This window comes from Poecilia mexicana, unplaced genomic scaffold (assembly GCF_051168715.1).
Source record: "Poecilia mexicana isolate PSO_F unplaced genomic scaffold, ASM5116871v1 scaffold_23, whole genome shotgun sequence".
NCBI classification, from domain to species: domain Eukaryota; kingdom Metazoa; phylum Chordata; class Actinopteri; order Cyprinodontiformes; family Poeciliidae; genus Poecilia; species Poecilia mexicana.
In genome coordinates, this window is record NW_028263392.1 from 932,501 (window position 1) to 956,549 (window position 24,049).

Genomic DNA, 24,049 nt, shown 5'->3' on the forward strand with positions numbered 1-24,049 from the left:
AGTATTGCATTGTATGTAATGTATATAACAAATAAAGATTGTATTTTGTTCAAGTTTTCTCAGGTGCTGTTTCTGTTGGTTATGTTCCACCCCCTGGTGGCTCTGTCGGTGCATTACAGAGGAGCCTCACAAGGAAATAGGAAAAAAAAAATTTTTTTATTTTCAAATCTGAACAGATACAAGAAGACGATGGCAAGAGCCATCAACAATTTACAGTTTCCAGTGTGTCAGACCCCTGTTCGCCTTCAGCAACAAACAAACCATAAATACATTAAAGAATGCTAACATAGTCTGGTGAAAGTAGCACATCTATAACAAAAGTGAAATTTTACACACAAGACAAACAGCAGAATGGGGGCCTTGGACTGGAGAGCCCAAAGTGACTGATTTTCCTCTATATATGTAGCTAGAAGGTAAATATATATTAAGTTCTTGATTGGTTGAAAAAGATCGAAACTAGAAAAAATAATTGGCTTCTCTGTGTGATCGTCTCCAAATAAATGTGATTTGATTTCTTTACTATCAGCAACATATTTTTTAAAAAAACATGAATCCTACAGCTATGTACAGGCTTTCTCATATTAGCTTTGAGTGAGAAAATGGATTCTTTTCTTCTCCAGTGGAGTGGGCAGCAGTAGATTTCTTAACTCTCTCAACATCTCCAGTTTGAATAAACCCAGAAGCAGGTCAGCCTTCCACTGGAAACTAAACACTTTTCTATCCACTTGGAACAATTTGTCTCAAAATTCTGATGGTAGTTCTATATTCTAAATTTGTTTGCAACATATGTTACACATTGACATTTCCAGAATTGCGCAATATCAGGAAAGAATTTAATTCCATTGTGGCTGAGAATTCCACTGATAGTAATGATTACAGTTATCCTGTATTTTCCATTACCAAATGCATCCCAACAGTTTGTGGTTATGAATTTGCATTCCATATATTGTGCAGCTCTATTTATATCCATGAGGGAGTTCTTCATGTGCTTTTCTGGACTATCAGAAATCATCTGGAGCAAAATTAATTCAATAAGATGGTACCAAGTGGTAGAGCAAAATAAGACACTGACATCTATTCAGATGTCAGACGGCCAGTACCAGTAGAGCAAAGGTCTGGAGCGTTCCCTGCTCTGCCTCCTAACAGGATGTAACCTGGATCACATCTCAGAAATTTGTGAGGTACAAGGCCATGGATTTACTAGTTCTGACATTGGAACGTCATGAGATATAATTTTAGATGCAAAACAATTCTTTATTTTTTGAGTGTTGTTTCCTTTTCCATTTTGTTTCTGTAGCACATTCATGATCACACCACACAGATGATTAGATTCATGACTGAGTGGAGTTGAAAGCGGTTCTAGTGGTAGTTTTCATCTGCAGTATTAGAAGAAGTTACGTTGCAATTTCATCTACTTCATAAACCCAACAGCAGCTAAAGGTGGCAGGTGCAAAGTAATATTTTACATTTCAATGAAAGTTTCATGCTTGTTCTATTTAACCTTGATCCTATGTGAATACTTTAACAGCTCAGTGATGTTTTGTTTACTGTTTAATTCCACATGTTTCTGGGAGCTTGGTCTGTCAGTGCTGCAAAACGATCCCATCCAAAGCTCCAACTGAAACAAGATCTGATTGTCAGAGAGCTTGTGACTTTAAACCCTGTAACTTTCAAACGAATTATCAAATAATCTGACAAAACATATAATAAATGCAAGCAGACATTGCAAAAGTTGGCAGTCAAGCCTCTATTTGCAGAACACTTTGACAACTTCCACTCATGAACACCTACTGCATGAGAGCAGATATTTCATCAAATTTAATAGTGTTCTGTCTTAATTGATTGAAAACATAATAAACGAGAAGCTAAAAAGCATAATATTCACATGTGACCTTGTCAGTAATCTGACTCTTACTGATCTGATTTGATCTGCCTGTACAGGCTGGGCTTCCTCAGGTGAGATGTTAGTGCTCAGCTGTGTCTGTTCAGCCGTCTTCTGGATCACCAGAATGCTTTAAAGTATCCTGACGTCGTCTAAGTTAAAACTCTGGACCAGCCGAGGAGATCAGAAACCCAGTTACCCAGCCGGACCGGGAACAGAACCATGTTTCCGGGCTTTTCCGTCCCATTTCTTTTCATAAATTACAGGTCCAGTGAGTGATTGATAGTTTTGAGTGGGCAGTGGTGGTTTTTGACATGCAGACAGAGCGTGGCTCTTCACCCAGAGTGGCGTGTGAGCATGAGCGGCACATGAGTGAGTTTTCCATAACATATTTCCATATTTCCAATTCTCTAAGCAGACATTCTATCTGGTTTTCAAAAGGCATGATTGTTTGTCAGACACTCACTGATATACTGACAGGGTGGCCTGGGGGAACAGAATGTCAACCATAGTAGATTTTTGGAAAAATGTCATAGTCAGTGATTGATTTGGTGAAGTTTTTCAATTTAGCTCAGTATGTTGATTTTGCCACTGTTTCAAACACCAACGGTGCGCTGTGGGAGTGGGTGGAACCCGGGTCCAGCAACCTCGTCCTCACAGGTGGGTGTCCTCCTCATCGGGCGCGTCCTCCTTCATCAGGTTGTCGATGGGGACAATCCAGCTGTCGCTGAATTCCCCGTTCAGCGCCATCTTCTTCTCCTGCATCTCTGGCTGCACCTCCATCACCTCCAGTGTGGGGTTGTCATGGTAACCATTCTCCACCGTGTGCAGCTCTTCAGTCAGGTGCAGCTGCACAGAGGAGAACGAAGTCTTTGAGAATATTTGGGCTTTCGAGGTCGGTGTGCAACTGCCGAGACGGTTAGTCTTTATGTCTAAAATCTTCTGCTCCAGTTTCAACTTAAACCAGATCGTTCTCACATTAAGAGAACAGTTTCACAACAATCTGAAGAAATCTGGATAATACTTATATATATTTCATCAGTTCAGTAAGACTGACGAATATTCCTTCACTAATTCAGAGCGATACTCTTCATTTCTTTTAAGAAAGTAAATAATTCAAGTTAACTGAATGTCTGACAAACATGTACCTGACTTATTGGTTACACAACAGTGTAATTTATCCATTCATCCATTTTCTAACACCCTTGTCCCTAGTGGGGTCAGGAGGGCTGCTGGTGCCTATCTCCAGCAAGCGTTTCGGGCGAGAGGAGGGGTCACCCTGGACAGGTCACCAGTCTGTCACAGCAGTGTAATTTAACATAGTGATAATTTCACATGGGCAGAGTTAAATCCATAATTATAAGTTACAAGTTTTTTGTTTAATTACTTTAATTTTACAAAAACTTGTTTCTGATGGAAAATGAGACAAATGAGTGTCACCGAAAATATAAAGCAACGTAAAAAGAGTAACAGTTTAAAGAATTGTTTTCTGGTTTTCTACCTCAATAATCATTGGTTAATTCTATTTGCGTTACTTTTATTAAACTAATCTTGGTTCTAACCTTCTCCACAGATGATCTCAAGGATTTTAGGATAGAACAGAAACCTCCTTTATGGTTCCACTGCAGGGAAATTCAGGTTTGACATCAAAAATGTTAACACTGCGTCATTTGCAGCTAATGGAGGTGAATTGAATGTTTTTGTCTCTCTTTGTTTGATGTCAGTTGAACAGGCAACATTTAGCGCCTACCTGGTTCTCGTTGTACGGCTTGCGGCGTTGGGACACGCAGACGCCCAGGATGATGATCATGATGAGCAGGGCGCCACATGAGGCCAGGATGGCTGTCAGGGTTTTGTTGTCTGTCGGTTCCTCCAAATTAACAAAACAGAGGTTAACTTCTGCTTCTGGCACACAAACCCTGGAAATACAACACCAACAAAATAATACGTACTTCGGCAGGTTTTTTTTCTTCTTTGAGTTTTGAAAGTTGCTCCTGTACCAGATTGATGTCGACTGCAAGATGAGTTGTCAGGACTTTAAGTAAAAGATGTTTAATGTGAGATGTGAGTAACTAACAGGTGGAGGCTGTTTTACCTTCAATCTTCAAACTGCCAATCTTACTCCCGTTGTTCTGCAGCGTAGCGATGCAGGTACCGTTACGCAGGCTGGACATGAAGCTCTTGCACAATTGCACCAGAGTTTTGTTTTTCGTTGACTGCAAGTGAAAATGCAATGTGTCGGTGAATGAGCTGAAAAGGAATGAGAGGCAGAGGCAGGACTCGGCGGTCAGAGGTGACGGCGGAGGTTAGGTCTTCCTGTGCTGTCATGTTCGGATTGTTTCTGTTAGTGAAGGTCCTGTGGTATGTTTGTCAGTCAAAGACAAGGCTGGGAATATAAATAAGATGTGGGAACAAAGGAAGCTGGAGACAGGCAGGAAAGGTTTCCACTGAGGTGTTTTTCCACCCTGCTGTTGGAAACCTTGATTCTTTTTATAGCAGACCTCACTGCCTCCTCCTCCAGAGCCAGGATCCTTACATCCAGGCCTTCAGGGCCAGAGTCCTGCAGAGTTTAGATGTGGCTCTGCTTCAACACACCTGGGTCAAACAATCAGGTCATTTGCAGAACTGGGCTGCACTGTGGGGGTCATTCAGTCTTCTGATTGAGGCGTGTCGAGGCCTGGATTTGAGGAACCCCTCTTTTCTAAAACTGTCACCATCAGGCAGCTTTTCTCAAACCAAACTCTGAGGCCTTCAGCAGAGTGGTCTGACATATTGAAGCCAACGCTGCAAAACGTCTGATTTGGCTGCTGAGGTTCATTAGAATGGTTCTGATCAAAGCATATTTATGTGTTAGAATGTCCAAATCTATAAATTCAGTGCAGAATTGAAGACTTGAATGTCTTCCCACTGATCAGATTTTGCTTCCGAAATTAATTTCAAATAAATCCATTCTGACTTTCAGTAAGACTCTAAACTGACAGAGTGAGAGATGCTCTGAGCTAAAAGCTGTGCTGAAAGGCCGTGAAGTTATGATCATAACTGCTTCTGGTAGTCTGACATGATTTTTATTAGCTGATGTTATATATGTCACTGCATGAGTGGAAATGCTGATACTTCTACACTGCTTCTCCTGAGAAATGAGATATTAGATCTTATTGAGGTTTGTATCTGGTTAAATAAATATTATTAATCATTATAGTACTTCTGCTCCACAGGGATTCTCTTCATATCTCCTGCATATTATATTATTAAGCATACCGTGTTTCCCCGAAAGTATAATGTCTTACTTTCTTTTTATCCCCAAAAGCCCCACTATGTCTTACTTTCAGGGTATGTCTTATATTGGAAAAAAAATTGTCGAATTTTTTGTTTTAACCATAAAATTAACATTTATTAACAACCTGAACAGTATTGTATTCACCACAAAACAGTGGCAGGCGTGGGCAGGAGGCGGCGCTCATTTGGATCAGACGGAGGCGGCAGACGCGGTGACGCATGGAGAGGGGGACGGCACGGACGTGGGCAGGAGGCGGCGCGCAGCTAGATGAGAGGTGTTTCCCCGAAAGTAAGACATATGTCTTACTTTCGGGGTACGGCTTATATTAGCCGACCCCCCTGAAGCCCCCGATACGTCTTACAATCGGGGGTGTCTTACTATCAGGGAAACACGGTAGCAACAGTGATGTTCAAATACTAAAGATCTGAACCAGGATTTAAACAGGAGATAATACCATACAAAGAAACAAGCCTCTCAGTAGGAATGCCAGTGAATTTTTTTCCTTTGGGCAAAACTCTTATGATTTAATATGCAGGTAGCATATTAAAAATGGAAGTTTAAATAGAGAATCTGGAAAAGAATGGCCACCCAGAACTGCTGTCCCTCAAATTAATATAGCATTGTTTTTTTGTAATTCTCTTGCATCAAGTCTTCAAAAAAAAAAAAAAAAAAAAAAGGGAGACCTAAAAACGGAGTGGGAAGGGTGTGGGCTGACGGGACAATGGCTCAGGATTGTGTCCACTGCCTCTTTTGTTATTTGCAAGAATAGAAACAGTCATAATGGTTTGATTAAGACTTAATGATTCAAATCAAAACGTAAATCTTACCTCTGAATCGCTCAGAGAAAACTGCAAGAGAACAAAGACATATGTCAACCAAATGGTTAATTTGTGTGTTTTGTCAAAACCGCAGCTGATGGAAGGCAGCATTGTCCAACTTACCATAAATGTCTCAGTGTTTGTCTCAGTCACCCCAGGCCGTGTCATGGCTGCAGGGGTCGGGCTTTGAGTGATGACAAGAGTGTCTTTTGCAGTCGGAGTGTGGCTGTGGGTGGAGCTCCTCTCTGGGACCTGGTTGGAGTTTGAAGGTGCAGTCGACGCCAACCCCGACTTTGTCACAGTCTGTGGAGTGGGACCTTCAATCAGAAAGGACAGATTGGTAAAGGTTGTATTCTTATGAACTGGAGGAAGAGATGAAATGGGATTCCTCACTAAGAAATGAAGATAAGGGACTGACCCTGACAGGGGAGTCATGAGAGACAGAATAGAACAATCTAGATTTTTCAGGAACAAAATATCTAGTGATTTTAGTTATCTCTGGAAAAGAGATAACTTTTAAGTTATCTCGTGTGGTTTAAGTTTAGATAAGCTTGTTTTACTCATTAAACAAAAGATAATAATGACATGTAATCTGAGAAAAAGGTGAAGACACTAAATGCAATATATCCTTTGTCTGCATCGGCTTATCCTTGCAAAAGGGTTGCCTATCACCAGAGGTCTTGGGGTAAAGGGAAGGGTACACCCTCCAGTCCATCACAGAACAGCAAAGGGGGACACACACTCACATTGAGGGACAATTTAGAGAGAGAGAGTAACCTAAAAGTCATGTTTCTGACGCTCAGTCCACAAATAGATAAGTTGATGTAGTTTATGAAGCAAACTACTGCTGTCTGAAAACGTTTAGACCCACTGAGACCAAAACTCTCAGCCTGTCCTTGGTGAATTTCCCGTTGCAGTGTCCGGGTTCTGCTTCAGCTAGAATTTATTTACAGATGAGACAAGTAACCCTCAAGTACCGTCTGATAAAAAGTAGAATTCAATTTTATGTCACTGTTTATGAGTTTATGAGACCAAAACTAAACATTCTGACTTAGATGGTAAACTTAGCTAACTCAAACTAAGTCGCACATCACCCTCAAAACACAATCTGCACCACATCATGAAACATGGTAGTAGTCACATCATGCTGTGGGGATCCCGTCCAGCAGGGACAGAGAAGCAATGGAAGTAAATAAAGAGCTGCAGAGACCCACAGCTTGGCTTTGAGATGACAGAGTAATTAATGGTTGACAACTCCACAAATCTAAATGGAAAAAAGTAAACTATGTGTGGTTGGAAATGAAAAATGCACATCACCCAGAATGAACCATCCTTATGACCATGGTGGTGGTCTTTGTCAGGTGTGGGAAGGTTGTTGAGGAGAATCCTAAACTGTGAGGTATCACTCCAGTGAACTCCTCTTCCTGCAATTCCAATCTGACACCAACCATCGATTTTTAAAGTCTCTTCCTGTTCTTCCTAATAAACATCTTTGGCTTTACACATCAAAGATGAACTAATGTGGATGAAACTGCAATGACTAGCAACGTTTTTCATGAGTTAAAAGACTCATGAACACAAGATATACACCATTGTAGCCCACAGCTTCTCAACCTCAGTGTTTGGTTCCTCAACCAACAGACTAACTTCATGAGTTGTGGGTTTTGAGACATGATATCATGAAATGAGACATCAACCACTCAGTTGTTGCATATGTTGTGTTTCAATTGTGAGCAAAAAGCTGCTTCACCTGCTTTGCTGCCCTCGTTGCTGCTGGCAGTCGTCAATGTTGCTTGGCTCCTCTGAGACGTTGGCCCCACCGGTGGACCAGCTGTGTTGGTTGTCTTCTCCACAGCATTTTCACTTGGTTTTAAGGTCGATGCCACAGTACCTCTGTTGGACACAGTAGCTGTAGTCAACACTGAATTGCTGTTGCTGCCAGGAGCTTGGCTTGTTGTTGAGGTAGAGATGACAGTCGTAATGGAGGTGGTGACAGTGGTGGGTGGAGGATTGATGGCACCAGACGTGGTGGTGGTTAATATCTCTGTTTTTGACTGTGCTGTAGTAGCAGTTGCTGCTGCTACAGTGGGAAGGTTGCTAGTGACCGTTGTGGGTTGCTGCTGAATCGTTGCTGCTTCACTCGTTGGCTTTTTAGACTCATGACTGGATTTTGTTGAGCCTGGGGCAATGATTGAAGCAGATGTAACAGTAGGAGGATTTGTTGGTTTCCCTGTTTCAACTGGTTTTGTGGTGGAAACGTCGCTGCTCTCTGAACAGATGCCTGCAAGTAAAACAGATAAACTCATTACTAGCTGGGAACACCAGAGTGGGTAGCACATGAAAACAGCGATGAGTTTTATATCTGAGGGTGAGCATGGGGAATCAGTGAGACTCTACATCCTTCTGACTGGAAGATTTGTGCATAAACTTTCTCTTTATGCCTGTTTAAGTCGTCATAATCTGTCAGTGAAAGATGTTTTTGTTAATTGTTAAAAGAAGCAACTCGGGCTGCGGTGGTGGCACGGGGCAACGCGCGGCCATGTAAAGAGGCCCTAAAGCAGCTGTCACAGGTTCGAGCCCCAACCTGGTGACCTTTGCCTGGTGACCTTTGCCTCACATCTTCTCCTTCCCTCATTAGCCACCTTCCTGTCTGACAACTTCTAAATAAAAAAGGAACTTTCTTGTTCTCACAGGATATAAAACTCATCTTGCTTAAATGAGAGATTTTCTTATTTTGACAGGTTTTGTATCTTCTCGTTTGAATGTGATGTTCCTTCTGAATTGACTTCCTCACTCTGGCAGTTAAACACTTGAGCAGTCAGATAAACGTAAGATGTTTGAACAAAACAAGCAAACTTCAAGGTGATAAATGACGACATCCCCATCATGTGGAGCTAATATGATATGCCCAATAACATATATGGTATATCAAATATGCCAAAATATTTGGCATATTTGACAAATTTTAGTCAGATAGGTACTAAAATGTGTGTCATTTTAGTCATTCTTGATGGAAAAAAATACCAAAAGGTCCTAGTTTCATTAAGAACTGTTTCATTTTAAGGCACCAGGTTCTCCTGTTGGGACGTCTTTGAGCTCCAACCTCAGCTCACCATCGTCTTCTGTTTCTCTATTTAGAACAATCAGAGCAGGAAACTGCAAACAATAAACTTGGAGGCGCCCCACCCACGACCACAACCTGTTTTTAGTGACCCATGAACAGCCCTCACCCAACGCTGCGGCCAGAAAACAATGGCCTTCCACCGTCTGAGCCCCTGAGCTTTCAACGTGTTCATCGTACAGTGGCTCGGTCACACTGGGACCTTTCCCACCCAAAAAAAGAAGTAAAAAATTAATAAATAAAAATAATTCAGTTATGCCAGGTTATTTATTTGCTTACTTAATCTTACTTTAAGAAGAAAGTCCTTTGAAATTAACTATTGTTAGTGGGAGAACTTTCCAAAAAGGATCACCACTGCCATGAACTGTGGTAATTATGATTAATGTTCACTGTCATAATCAAATAAAATACATTGAATTAAACTAAATCAAACCACTGCAGGTCTAAATTCTGAATTAGAAGCAACAATAAGAAGCTTCCACATTGCTTTGGTATTTAATCAGTAAATCACAGAAATATTTTCCAACGATATGAGGCTCATATCTATAAAGAAGAGGATGAATGCTTATGAAACCAACTATGCAAAGTATTGCATTATCTCCTTTCTCCTCTGTTGCATCACAGCCTGCCTGGTGCAACAGCACTGTTTTCACAGATTTATTCTCTAGTGTAATTAACATAATGCAACAGAACTCTGTGATGGCGTGTCAATTTCTGCCAAAAATTGGAAATATTGAGGTTAATCTAAAAAAAAAAAAAAATTCTAGAAAAAAAAAAAAAATCAGAGCTTCAAAAGTTGAACATTGTCAACGCAGAAATTTTCTAGAACATTCTAGAAATTTTCCCAAAAAAAAATTCAAAAAATTTTCTAGAACATTTCTGAGGTTTTTGGCTGAAAAATTTCTTTTTCTGTTTTTCTATCCACATTGGCCCTGATAAGCTGGTGTAGAATTCAGATTATTTGAATCTCTTCACGTTTTTCCTGATACGGACACAAACATCAGTGAGTTTTGTTAAGACGTTACTTGACACACTAACACAAAGTAATGCATAAATATAAAGTGGAAAATGAGAGGTTTTCAAATTGATTTTCAAATGTGAAAATTTGAAAAGTGTGGCATGCATCAATCCATCAATCCCAATCCTTCATAGAAGCCCCTTTATAGTAGTTAAAATAGTTCTGAGTCTACCAGCTTTGCACGTCTAGAGACTGAAATTTCTACACATTCTTCTTAAAATATCTCAAGTTCTCTGATTGAAAGGTGAGCGTTTGTGACGTTGTGTTCGGGTCCAATGGAGGCTGGAGGAGCAAAGACATCAGTTATCAGCTCCTCCAACACACTTACTGAGGGAAGGCGGGGGCAGAGGTCACCACTCAGAGAAACTCCTTTGATAAATCAAAGTGTGCTTTGTTATCTGACCTTATGCTTTAAATATTTGAGATTTGAGTATTTATGAGTCCAAGGAATCATTTGAATGCTTTATTTCTCTTCATAACTCCTGAGGATCTGAAATGTGTTTTTAAAGCTTCATCATATGGAAGCATCTTTGTTTTAAACCCGAAAATATGAAACCAGGCCAAGAATTCAACACAGTTCAGTTTATTTATGCAGAACCATTTCCTGAGAAAAATCATCTCAGGTTATTAAAGGAAGGAAACGCCTTCAGTTGCCAGGGACGATTCATGCTTCCCCACTCACTTTTACAGCAGTTTAAAAAAAAAAAAAAAAAAAAAGCTGCCACCTTCTTTAATTCTAAATCAGCTTTGCCTGACCGCATTTCATCTGTTCAGGCCTGATTTCTGTCTGGAGAAGAAATCCTTTCAACAGAACCTGTCTAACAACACGAAGCAGACTAAAAGATTTCTAAAAGCAGAAGGTTATCCTCCAGCCTACAGAGAATCAATAAAAATAAGACCCACTGTTACTGACATGGATTAATCTGAAAATGATCACCATCCATTTGTAAGATTCCAGAGAACAACAGTGAGAGTCAGAAAACCTTTCTAAGAGTGGCAGGTCTACTAAAATGATGTTGGTGGCTCAGAAGAACCCAGAACAGCTTCTGGATCAGAACAGGCTTCAGCTCAGCTCAATGTCTGTGATTTGGTTAAGATTTGATATTCAGATGACAAAATACAAAATATGAAAATTATTAAAAATATTATTAAAAATATTCTCTTCAGATCTGTCCTGTTAAAGTTACACAGTTTCAAATTCTTCTAAAATACACGAAAAATTCGTCTCTCAGGTTGTTTTTCTGTGCGTTAACATGTGGTATGACCTCTGACCCCAGCTGTCGCTGATGCATCTGTTTTGTTGAGGGCGACAGCACCGACTGATTCTCCTCTTATCAATCCTGCTGTTTTTACCTCACCCACACATTCCTTATGATACAGCCCCAAGAAAACATACACACACACACACACACGTATATGCCACCTGTAATCTATCAAAGACTCATCATGTTTTTCTTCTTCTCCCTATGTGAGGATTATTTATGCTAACATTCTGACTCAACGCTCCTCTTATTTTTGATGCACTGATTGTAAAGCTGGCCGATGCCGATACTGTAAGGTTCTTGTGAATCTCTGAGTTTGACATTTTAACTTTTACAGTTTGTATTTCTCATAAAAAAAACTCACTACTGAACAATTTGTTACTATTACGATTAAAGTATGATATGAAATTTTATTTCTGTTATTAACAGAAATTATTACTGAGCAGATGCATTGGCTGCATCTGCTGAGCATCGACTCGCTGCAACATGTTGATTATGTCATCATATTGTCATTTTCTTTCCACCATCACATAACAACCCAATAAAACACGCTGATGTTTATGGGTGTAATGGGACAAAATGTGAAAATATTCTGTTTGCCGGGCAAGAGCAGCAAATATCCAGAACAGTCGTTAAGTCCTCCTGTTGTATCAGATCCAACCACAGAAAGAAGTTTTATCAACTGAAACAAAGAACTCCATTATGCATAAATCTAAAATCAAACCTGTATCGATGTCGATCTACGAGTCGATGCTCAGCAGATGCAGCCAATGCATCTGCTCAGTAATAATCGTGTGCTGCTGCTGGGCCTGGTTCCTGCCAGCTGATTGGCTGTGGGAAGCGGCTCTCTGTCCTTTCTCTGGCTCTTCTCTAGGCTCAGCTCTCTGGCAGGAAGCAGCTTGCTTGGTTTGGGATTTTGTTCAACTTCAAACTCTGATCAGCGTTAATGTCTCCGGATTCAGAGGAAACCACTGGATCAGAAGGCAGACAGACTGACGGACTTGTTACCCACTGGGCCTGCAGGGCGGGGATACTTTCACCAGATAATCGTCATAATAAGTCTGTTCTGTTATATCCATATTATAATATTAGTGTAATAATGTGAAGCCAGTAGATGGCACAAAATGATGTATGAATAAAACATATTTTATGCCAGTTTTATTGTGGACACAGTTAGTTTTGGATTTGTCTGCAGCACACAGAGTGTTTTAAAAGCACATTTTATTCAAACTGATGTTCTGCCATCTTTTAAATTACATGTTATGTTTTGGTGCCTATGATAGATGCAAAATATAACGATGTTCATTTTAGCGGTAAGGCAAAACCCCATTTTTATTTTTTTTCATTTTGAATATAATTGAACTTCAGAAAATGTTAATATTAAAAAAAGATATATTTATTTTAATAATCTAAATTGATATGGATCTCATATTGAAGTACTAAACATAATGATGCATTCCAAATGTTTGTTTCTGTTCATTTGATGATTGTCTTACAGGTAATGAAAACACATAATCATGTACCTCAGTTTCTCAGAGTATTAAAATATTGCATAAGGCTAATAAATAGAAGATTTTAAGTACAGAAATATGAGCCTGCCCAAATGTACATCTATGCGCTCTGTATCTGTGCTCTGAATATTTGCTCTCTGCTCCTTTTGAATGAGGAATGTTCTGGATGTTCTATGTGAGGAGGCCAAAACTTATGAATCTTCTGAAAACTCATGGATGTTTTCAGAAGATTTGGCTTTGTTTGGACAATTTTTTTCCTTCCACTCAACTTTCAGTTGATGTATTTGGGTACAGCGCTCAGTGAACTGCTTCTTTAGCAGGGTGCTGATGTCACTGTGCAGGACTAGGAATAATATTTCTATATTAGAACATTGTTTTTGGCGGGCGTCTCATAATATTCTGATTTTATAAAGAAAAAAACATTAATGTCACATTTTCATTATCTGTAAGCCATAACAATCAAGATTAACAGAAATATGTGATTGTATGGGATGAATCTGGCTGACATTCTACAGCTGGATACATAACAGCATGTTTTATTTATACTCCAGGGAGTTCTGTCTTCATGTTCTATTGTTGTCTGATAATGACTGACAGTGCGGTCCCTGTTATGACCCACGTTACCCCTCAGCCTGGTTCATCTACTGAGAAATGTTGTGAAGCTGCTAACTGTGGACAACAGGAAGAGTTTAAACTCAACGTGGAGCTGGAAGAACTTGAGAGGTTCTGATGTCTGGATCAGCTGCACGCCTTCAGTGTTTCTGAGAAAAACCAATCATCTGACTAAAAGAAGAAAAGTTCCACTCAAGGAATCTTTCATTCCACAATTTCTACACAGCTTCTGAGCATGTGGCCAGAGAGACTTTACAAAGAAGCAGCAAAAGCAAATGAGGTGGCTCAGCAGAGCTGGAGTCATTCAGGACATGTTACTGTAAAATATCATCCCTGTCCCTGAATACTGAGCTGTTAGCATGTCATGACAGCTACTGGACTGTCATAGAGCTCAGTCTTCAGTCAGAGGCCTATTCAGAGTCACTGCGAGACCTGACTGCTACAGGAGATTCTTCCTGCCCACAGCATCACCACCTACAGAAAATCTTTGAAGTTGCTTGAATTACATCAGTTAAATATTTTCCTTTTATGAGAAATTATAGTATTTTTGAATTGAGTTAAATTGAACTGAACTGAATTGAACCAAATAAACTGAACTGTATTAAACTGAGTAAACTGAACTCAGTTGAAATAAATAAATTTGAATTCAATTGAATTGATTTTTACTAAACTGAACTCAACTGAGCTGTTTTTAGTTTAACTGGATTAAACTGAATTGAACTGAAGCTGCTTGAATCTTCCATGCTTGTGAAAGCCATGTTGTTAATCCTGCAAATATTATAAATGAAGAAGAAATCAGATCTCACTGCTCTGAGTGAACTGCAGCAGAAGGTCTGATTCCTCTGACTCTGCAGTCAGCGCTCTGCTGTTCTGCTTAGAAACAGGAAGTGGTTTGTTGTAGCTTTTCAGTTAAAACAGATTAATGTCTCATGTACTCATAAGTTGTTTATTTTTTATGTTTGACAGCATCAGATTCTAAAAGCATCACTAACCCCTAGAACCCGACGGACCCACCGGTGGGTCCAGCTGCCGGGACCTCGGCTCGCTCTGTAAACAAAGGCTCCATGTGCCTTTAAATTTTTTTTTTATTTTTTATTATCCGCTAAAAGAGGCTTTGATCTTTCAAAAACTATTCCGCATAAAGGTTTTGCCCAAAATGTTAAGTTTAAATTTATTTATACCCCCTGAGGGTATAAGAGGCTAACACCCTGTCAGTGATGTCAAAATCTTTCTCCTTCCCTGCACCTTAATGGCCCAAAATGAACCATTTATTTCCACAGTCGGTTCTTTTAACTGACGGCTCCAGTTAAACTCCTCTCCTCCATCTATCTGAAACCAATCCTGTTCACGGACACAATTCCTCACTTTACACAAATTAACCACAAACATCAATGTTTCATTGTGATTTTATATGATAAACCAAAGCAAAGAAGTGCAAAATTAGTTTTAGGCCTGGACTTTAACTAGGCCATGCTAACATATGAAGCTGCTTTGATCCAAAGTGTCATTTCACAGAGGATCTGGCTGCAGATTTGGGGTTCTTTGTCCTGCTGGAAGGTGAACCTCCAGCCCAGTTTCTGACCTGCCTCCCTTCACTGCTGGAGAAAAGAGATCCCAAAGCATGATGCTGCCACCACCGTGTTTCACCATACTCCAGACACAAACACATAAGACTTTCATTCAACTATGGCTTTCCTCCCAGCATCAGGTTCTTCAGTCCTTATTTTCTGCTGACTCTTCTCTACTGATGCAGACTTTTCTTCTGACTGGCAATAAGAAAGTAAAATCATGTCTCCACACTTTTCAGATTTTTTTTAAAGGTTTTATTGGCTCTAGTGGCCTTTATCTGATAGTTAGTTGACAGGAAGGTGGGCAATGAGAGAAGGGAGGACATGTGGCAAGGGTCAGCAGGCTGGGAATCGAACCTGCGACAGCCGCGTCAAGGACTGAGGCCTCCATACGTGGGTTGTGCCCAACCCCTGCGCCACCACAGCACACCCCACACTTTTCAGATTTGATATTTTTTTTACTTTTTTTTGTAAAATGATTAGAGAGGCTCTGATCCAATATTAATATTTATATCGGTATTGAAAAAGATTCTAGCTGGGTTTTGTGACAATGTGTCTGATCCATGCGGGCTGTATCTCTATCAGATCTTTGTGAGCCGATACCAAATCTCAGATATCGGTATCTCTGTGTGTGTGTGGTTGCCGTGGGAGCAATGTGAAGGAGTGTAATCAGTGTTTTTGCAGGGAGCTGTAAATGTGTTCTGTGTTTTTCCAAACTATTCAACAAATGAACTGTGAAGGCTAGAAGTTAAATGAGCTGTCAGTCTTTATCTTCTCAGAGCTGCGCAGCTCTGAATTACAGTCAGATGCTGAAAATCTGCAACATTTTCCAGCTGTCTCTGTGCCACTGCGGCCACTGCTTGCTGCTGTTTTAAGGTTCTCCTCAGTCTGTGCAATATACGACTGCAAAATTAACAGCTAAGTGTAGTTGGGCACATCTCCCACACATGCATTAACCCAGAGCTAATGAAGCAGTCGTGTTGTTCTTAAAAGTTAACGCTGACAGAGCTGAGAGTGAGGGATGTGGGAGAGGTGAGGAATGAGGAGGAGGGTGTGGGTCCATGACGGTACCAGCCACAGCGCTGATAAACATCCACCTGGCTAAGGAGTTTGGCATGCCGGGTGGAGGGAGGGTCTGCAGGGTGAAGGTCCACAGCGCTGCAAAGAGATTTCCACATAGCAGCGGTTCCTCCCTACAGGACAGGCTGACTGGAGAGAACTCACAGAAAGCACAGAGTCAGGTTGGATGTTGGCTCATCTAATGGGCTCAGAGTCATTTGTTTACATTCCAGCTGATTGAAGTTTTAGAACAAGGAATAAATCCTCCAACAGAGAGTCAGACTTTGCCTGTTTTGGCTGATTTTAGCAGCTTAAAGGACACAGACTGAAGCGTTCCTCATGATCGCTCTTATATTAGCAGACAAAAATACTTTCATAAGAAGCAAGGAGATGGAGGAAGGAGTTTGTCTTGTAACATTTGGGTTGCCGGTTCGAACCCCAGACTGTGTCTGTGGTTGTGTCTTTCACAACACCGCCTTGCTTTCTGGTGTTGGTCAGAGGGCCCGACAGGTGGCGCTGCTGTCAGTCTGCCTCAGAGCAGCTGTGGCTGGAAGCTTACCAACAGCCACAACTGAATGTTGTGAGAAGTGCTTTGGAGTCCTCTGGACTTGATAAAAATAAAGTACCAGGTTAAAACAGTTTGGGGTTTTTCATCACAGTTTAGTTTTATTTTGTTGATACTTTTTTCCAGTTCAGTTCGATTTAATGAGTTCTTACAATGGGTTTGGCCAGTTTATTAGATATTACTAGTTAAATATTGCCATTTAGATTTTATTAGTCATAATAGTAGTTTGAGTTTTAGTTTTATTCATGCTTTGTGTTTACACTGAATACTGAACACAAGATACTATTTTCAAACAATCTTTTCAAGTTTTATCCCATCTTTTACTGTCATTTTGCAGACTAGCAATAGTACTGCCAGGAGAAGTGCTTTGGTGCCATAAACTGCTTGTGTGGAAAAAAAATCAATTTCACATCAGTTTGATTACCTAACAAAGAGATTCATAAATAGAATAACAAAAGCTATAAGCCTCTAATTTCAGTTTTTCCCTATAAATCACCATTTTATTTATTTCAGATAAAATCTTTTTCTCTATTTCAGTTCTCGTGGTTTCATTCGTGTTTGTTAACACTGACAGATACGGCTGCTTTTTCTACAGCTGTAGAAACTTGCAGTTGCGGCATCAAGCTGTTTGAGTCCAGTTATTTTTAATCAAGCATGAGAGCCAGTTTGTCATAACATAACTTGGTTTAGTGATGAGGAAAAACCAGCACCTGATCTTATTATTATGACGCTGCTTCTGCAGATTGAAAGATGGATGAGCTCAGAATCATCTGCAGATGTTGAGTGACCGGCAGTGTCTGATATCAAAGGAGAGGCTCTGGGCCCACACTGTTGTCTCCAGCCTGAACGCCCTTCCTTTTCTGGAGTCAGGATGTTGATAAGGTTTGTTCTGCTCCCTTCTATTGTTTCCTCTGTCTCTCCCAGTTCAGCCATTAAACAGATGCCAGTCAGAGACCCTCAGACACCCCCCTCCCCCCACTCTTCCCCCTGACATCATGTGATCCTTACAGGCCGTGAAGCCCGGCTGCCTGTTATCGTATAGGAAGTGGATGAGTTGTGAAGCAGCTGATGCTAAAGAAAGAGTGTGTGGATGGGGTTAGGAAGTCCTGGAGGTGCTGATAAGTGATGACACTGCTCTGTTGTCAAACTCCTCACTACTTCCCATTTATTGATGCTATGACATCACCTTCTGTTCAGCAGTGCAGCTTGGGTCTTTAAGGAAGTCGCCTCTGCCATCCAAAGCTTCCCTTTGTCTTTCAGCTACATAACAAGCTGAAAACCAAGTCTGCTTTAAAACAGACTAGAAGTTAAAACTTACAGTCAAGGCTTAATTTTCACCTGTTTAATTTGGCTTCCTGTGTTCTCTTTTTCTGACTCCCACTTTTATGTAGCAATGGAAAGAAGAATGTTTTTTTGTTTTTTTTTCCCAAAGTAAAAACAAGAATTTCTGGCCTCAGTTTGCCATCAGCCATGTTGAAAACACACCAAACACAAGTAAGAGGAAGCTCTGGTCAGATGAGACCAAAACGTAGCATTTTGACCAAATACAATGGACAATAAAGCAACTTAAAACTTCAGTCCTAGGGTGACAGAAGTTCACCCTAGGAATTGATTTTAAAAAACGACTCAGACCTACATTAAGAGAAATTCCTGTTGTATATTTAACTGTATATTTATACACTGACAAAAATGTACTGAATTACAGATTTATTTGCTAACTCTGCAAATAGCACCGAACACTGAAATACACCAACAGCTTCACAAGTTTAGTCCAACATGTAAAAACAACTTTCATCTGTTCAGTCAGAGCAGTCAGGAGTAGAACAGACAATGTAAAATAAATAATAATGAAAGTGACTAAAAGAATAGACCTAATATGTAAAAATAAACTTCAACAAACCTTCTTTCAAATGGTTCAGAAAGTGCAATTAGGAATTCTAAATATAATGCAAAATAAAAAAATAAAGCATGACATCACTCAGCTCTCAAAGCATAGAATTATACTGAATAGATCTGTCCATACTGATTGGGCACATTGTCACTGATACCCGATGTAGAATTTTTTTTTCAGTATCGTGACCGATACAGATATTGATATCGGATCGGTGCATCTCTAGTTTTCACTTTTTCAATTATTTAAAGGTAATGAATTCAAAGTATCACCCTAAATCAACTGGTAGAAGTCATGAAAAACCAACAGTTAGTTTGCCTTCCAAAACGTTTTGTCAGACTGTTGGCTGTCTGACAAAAAGATAGCCAATATTTTTGTCTATCAAAAAGATAGACAAAAACATACAGAAATAAGAAGGTGTCCATTCAATAAGTTAGCCAGACAGTTTAAAGCTCATTGAAGACTCAGCCGTTCAGGAGAGAGGAGGCACAGCAGTGACGTTAGAGAAGCGGAAGCTGCTCATTGTCTAAAAAGGAGTTTCCGTCTCACCGTTTCTGAGCTGAAGCAGAGAACGTTGAGGAAAATCTGGCTTAGTGCAGTGAAGTCTTCCAAAATGAGACAGAAGGTGTTTGTAACCAGTAATCCTTTCTACAGTAAAATATCTGCGTGAATGTTTGTGTGCAACCCTGAACAGGATCGGTGTATTTAAAGAACTCAAGTTATTAGAATTTAAAATTAAATCTGCATTCTAAACAGTTTCTTTTCTTTCTCAGCATTCTGTTGGCTCTACTTGTCATTAATATGTTCTAAAAACTATGCATGCCATTGAGGTTGGTGATTTTGGCCAGCTTAGTGTCTATTGTTCTTGCAGTTTCCCAGATGGCTCCCCTGAGCTCACACTGTACAAAGCTACTTCATCACCGGCAGTTGTTTATATGCAGATAATACACAACTTTATATTTCAGTGTCACACACAGCTGCAGTGGCTAACTGTTGCTAGGTGTGTTGATGAAACTGGAGGTAGAAATCAGTCCCTTTGTGACCCTGCATGGATCATCAGGTGTAGATGAGAGGATGTTTGGTGTAAATTCAGACCCCGATGAGCCTGTGAGGTCTGAAGTGGTCTTTGGGCTTAACTTAGGATAATACATAAACAGGTCTGGACCCATGCTGTATCATTGTAATGACTAGACTGGTAAAGTACCCACTGAGCTAAGAGAGGTTTGACCCGATAGCTCAACTTTCTTAGTTTTATGCTTAGTTTTCACACAAACCAGCCTTCTAATCTAGTTGAAACTTCTAATAAATGCTAAAAACTCATTGTAAAACTATTACTTCTGGATGATATACTTTACAATACAAAATCTAGATCTTGATGATGAATGATTTAGAATTTTTCTTTAGCTATATTTTCAGCTAAAGCTAAACAGTCTAAGGTCTTGCCAAGTTAGACAGATTTTTATAAAAGTAAATATCTCCCCTACATCATTAAAAAAAATGTACACACAGGATCAGTTTGACAAAAGTTTCCACCCTCGTGAACCTGCACAGATCCACCCCGTAGCTTTTAAACACGCAAGACACATAGGAGGCAGTGTAGCGCAAACCTAAAACCTATGTCAGCCAATCAGATTGCTTCAAAACAAGCACCACTTCCGGTTAGGACATAAACGTGGCGCCAGGAGGGTCATATGGGTGGAAAAGGCATATAGTTTGAACTATCTCTAAATAGCGTATTAGAGTAAGACGTTTATAAAAACACAAGACAATGTTTATTTGGATTCATGAAAAAGGAAGTATGTGGATCTACTGATGCATTACTTATCGCAGACTGTAATGCGCAGGACCCTAAAGCTCCATTTTCTACACATGCAAACACAAATACAGTTTTCTTCATTGTTATTTCTTCTGCTTGTCTTTAGTCATACGAAACAGTCCAAAAGGCATAAAAATATATCTGCACCCAAACCTCATCTTTGCCAGAAAAAAGAGATGCAAAGTAAAACAAAAAGAAAAGAAAATGTATGCATACTTCAGTTATCAAGGCTGCAGTGAGACTTAAGCAGCAACAGGATAATGTATACCACACTCTCCTCCTTACATCACTGAACTGTCTCCCTGTTTGTAAAAGAGATATTTTAAAAATGTCACTGTTCTAAAAGTTACAAAATAGTTATGAGCCTAAATACATCTGAGAGTTACAGGAATTAACCAGCTGAAACCAGAAGTTTACATACAGACACTTATGACTATTTTTCACACGATCTGACATGAAATCAGAACAAACTTTTCTCATCTTACGTCAGTGAGGATTAGAGGATTAGCAAAAAATATTTCTATTTTCTAAATGTCAGAATATTGAGAGAGACAATTTTCTGGTTTCAGTTGTAGTAGTTTCCTCTCCACCAAGCAGCTTGTTATCCTGACTGTTTTCATTTCAAACTTTCTGAGAAGGAGAGGTTACCTATTTAAGGGAACCGTTATCACCTCCATGTGATAACCATGTTAAGCAAACATTCACAGATGTGTGCTCTCATTGCCGGCTTCATTCTCTCACAGGAAAGTGCTGACCACCTTCAGGCAGAATGTTGCTTCGGCTCCCTCCATGTTGGGAAAATAAAAGCCTCCTCTCTGAATTCAGCTGCAGCAGCAGAGACAGAGTGGCAGGTGCATAATTAAAGAAAAGCTCTTCGTTCGCCTTTCAGGCGGGAGAGAGCGGGCGGTGTGGGGGGGTGTGCATCATTATTCAAGATCTTTGGTCTTGGCATGTGTGTGTCTGTGTGTTTTCAGAGGGAGGAGCCATGGTGGGATGATGTTGTCTGGATCCTACTTAACTATGTGGTCTGATCAAGGAGCAAAAAAAACAAACAAATAAAAAATCAGAACAAGATTAATTGTTTGTACTTAATTTTTAATTTCTTTCTTTCTTTCTTTCTTTTTTTTTGCAGCCACAATCCTGAACGAATTATTGAAATTTTAAAGGATGAATAACACAAAGTAGTGTGTAATTGTGCAAACAAGGAAAGAAAATCTGTAAAATTTGACATGTATTTAACGCCTAAAATCCAGAGCAAAAAGCTGACTTCAATGGTCAACTAGTTAGTAAATAATCCACCTGTGTGTCATTTAATCTCAGGATAAATCCAGATGTTGAACAAGCAGCATCACGAAGCTTAAAGCAGGACTAGCTTCTGAAACAACATCCCATATGGGCCCAATATGAACTCACACAGACATGGAGGTTCAGCTGAACTAAGCAAGGAGAGCATTAATGAGAAGCAACTGGTTAACTCTGGAGGAGCTGCAGAGATCTACAGCTCAGGTTTTTACAGTTTTCCACAAGCCATTAGCCACACAGACGATCCATCATGTTGTCCTAGAAAACGAATACTGCACATCACCATGAGCTCACAATGTGCATAGCAGTGGAAATAACACGCCGTTTCCTCATTGGAGACAGAGCTGCTGATGGTTCATGGGAAGGTGTTGGAGATAAATACACACCCATCCTGGAGGAAAACCTGCTGGAGGCTGCAGACTGAAGACTGGGACTGAGGCTCAGCCACCAGCAGGACAACAGCCCAACACTTACAGCCAGAGACAATAGAATCATTTAAATCACAGCATATTCATGAAGGTTCGGCCCTAAATCCAGTAGTTAATCCATGTGAATAGTTGAAAACTAGGAAAAATAGGATTTACTGTCTGTGTGATGCTGATAGAGACAAACCATTAGAGAGGGAGGCTGAACACAAATACACTCCACACTTCTGATTGTTATTTATTAAAAAAAGAATAATATGGTTTAATAAGGCAAGGCTCAAACACTAATAATTTAGTACTGAACTCTCCACACTGGAACTGGAAGATATTTTAAACATCCAACAACTCAACAACCAAAAACAATAAATATTTATTTATTGTTTATGATGTATCTTGCTTCAAAAAATATGCATAATCAGAATGGAAATCACTGAGCGAGCTCATTTTAATTTATCATGAGATTAATTAATTAATTGATTAACTGATTAACTGCTTATTGTGACAGGTTAAGTTGTGGTTGTTATGTGACGAAAAGGGGAAAAGCTTAGAGGCTGTGAATAGTTTTGCAAAGTTTATATTTTAACAATAATGAATAAACCATCTGAAAAATTTATCAATACACTTTTTATGAAACAACTGAACCTCTACACTGCACCACAATTATCACAACTTGTTAGCATTGCTCTCACTCCTCCACCCACAGCCTCTCAGATGAACCCACCCAACAGCACACGTTCACATATTTTAACTTAATTCCTCCAAAATTTTTGACTTTCTGTAAAATTTTCTGAAATGTGACGGTAGGAATCCAAGTACGAATGTACAGAAAAAGTGTTTCTTGATTACATCAACTTGTACTTTATGTTGTGTTTTTGTCCAATTTTAACTGGAAATCTGTTCTGGACAACCTGAGAAATCAGAAAATTGGACTGGGGAAAACTTCAAAGCCTGTGCTGCAGCCAAACTCATCCGATGCACACCTGTTGCTGCCCAGCAGTGATGCACATCCTGCATGCTCCTTCACACCCTGACCCCTCTGAAGAATGGGTGCTGAAACGTGAGCCGTGTAGTTGGTGTGGTGGTGTACTCACTCAGTGAAAGCAGCAGCCAGGTGACGGTCAGCGTCGCCCTCATCCTGTCTCTGAGTTCGTCGTCCTCCAGACAGATCCGTCCTTCATGCAGCACAGCTCCTCTGGCCCTCACCTTGTTTTTTGGAGATGTTGCTCTGATTACAAATGCAACTGTCACGCCTATCTCCTTCAATTTGGATCTCAAGGGAAAATGATCTTGCTCAGTTTATTGTTATTTTTATTTTATTTTTTTTGTCTCTTTTGCTGCTGAACTGAAAGCAAAGAATGCTTTTGTTGCTCTCTGCACCGTCTTTGTCTCCTCTCTCTGTGCGGACTTGGGGATTTGGGGGAAGAGTATTTCTGTGGTCTCCTTGGCTGCCCCGTTGTTCTTCAGTCGCTCTCCCACAGAGGCTCCGTCCTGTATTGTGCTCCGGCCGGCCCCGCTCTCTTCCAAAGAGTTGAGCTGTTTGCAGAGCAGCAGCTCGGCCCTGCCTTCCTTATCATGAGAAAGCAGGGGCTGACCCAGAGCAGTCCAATCCCACCGCTCCTGGACTTTCTGCTGCTGCTGGGACACTTTGAATAACAAAGGAAACCAGGAGACAATGTGTTCCCCTTGGTTTGGATTCAGTTCTAAAATGGTCAGTTCCTCCAGGGCGTGGGGTCACATCAGCACTGATGTGGTCCGATCTGGAGAATATGGCAGTGGATTCGAGCCACCCAAGATAAAAAAATCAAAATTAGGAGAGCATTTCTGCTAAAAAAAATAAATATCAGAAATATTCTAGAAAAACAAGGAAAGATCCAAAGTTGAAAAGTCGCAAATTTGCTAGAAAAAACAAGACAATTTTGCAA

The 24,049-nt window shown here is 40.1% G+C and overlaps 1 protein-coding gene across 1 annotated transcript; it reads right to left on the reverse strand.

The window, feature by feature from the left end:
• Nucleotides 1–137: 137 nt before the first annotated feature.
• Nucleotides 138–24,049, reverse strand: podxl (podocalyxin-like). Its single transcript, XM_014999178.2, has 8 exons — nucleotides 23,219–24,049; nucleotides 7,728–8,258; nucleotides 6,101–6,294; nucleotides 5,987–6,007; nucleotides 3,978–4,098; nucleotides 3,835–3,896; nucleotides 3,633–3,752; nucleotides 138–2,731 (listed from the first exon to the last, which is right to left on the reverse strand). The coding sequence occupies exons 1-8, from the start codon at nucleotides 23,259–23,261 to the stop codon at nucleotides 2,537–2,539; spliced, it is 1,287 nt and encodes a 428-aa protein (XP_014854664.2). The 5' UTR covers nucleotides 23,262–24,049; the 3' UTR covers nucleotides 138–2,536.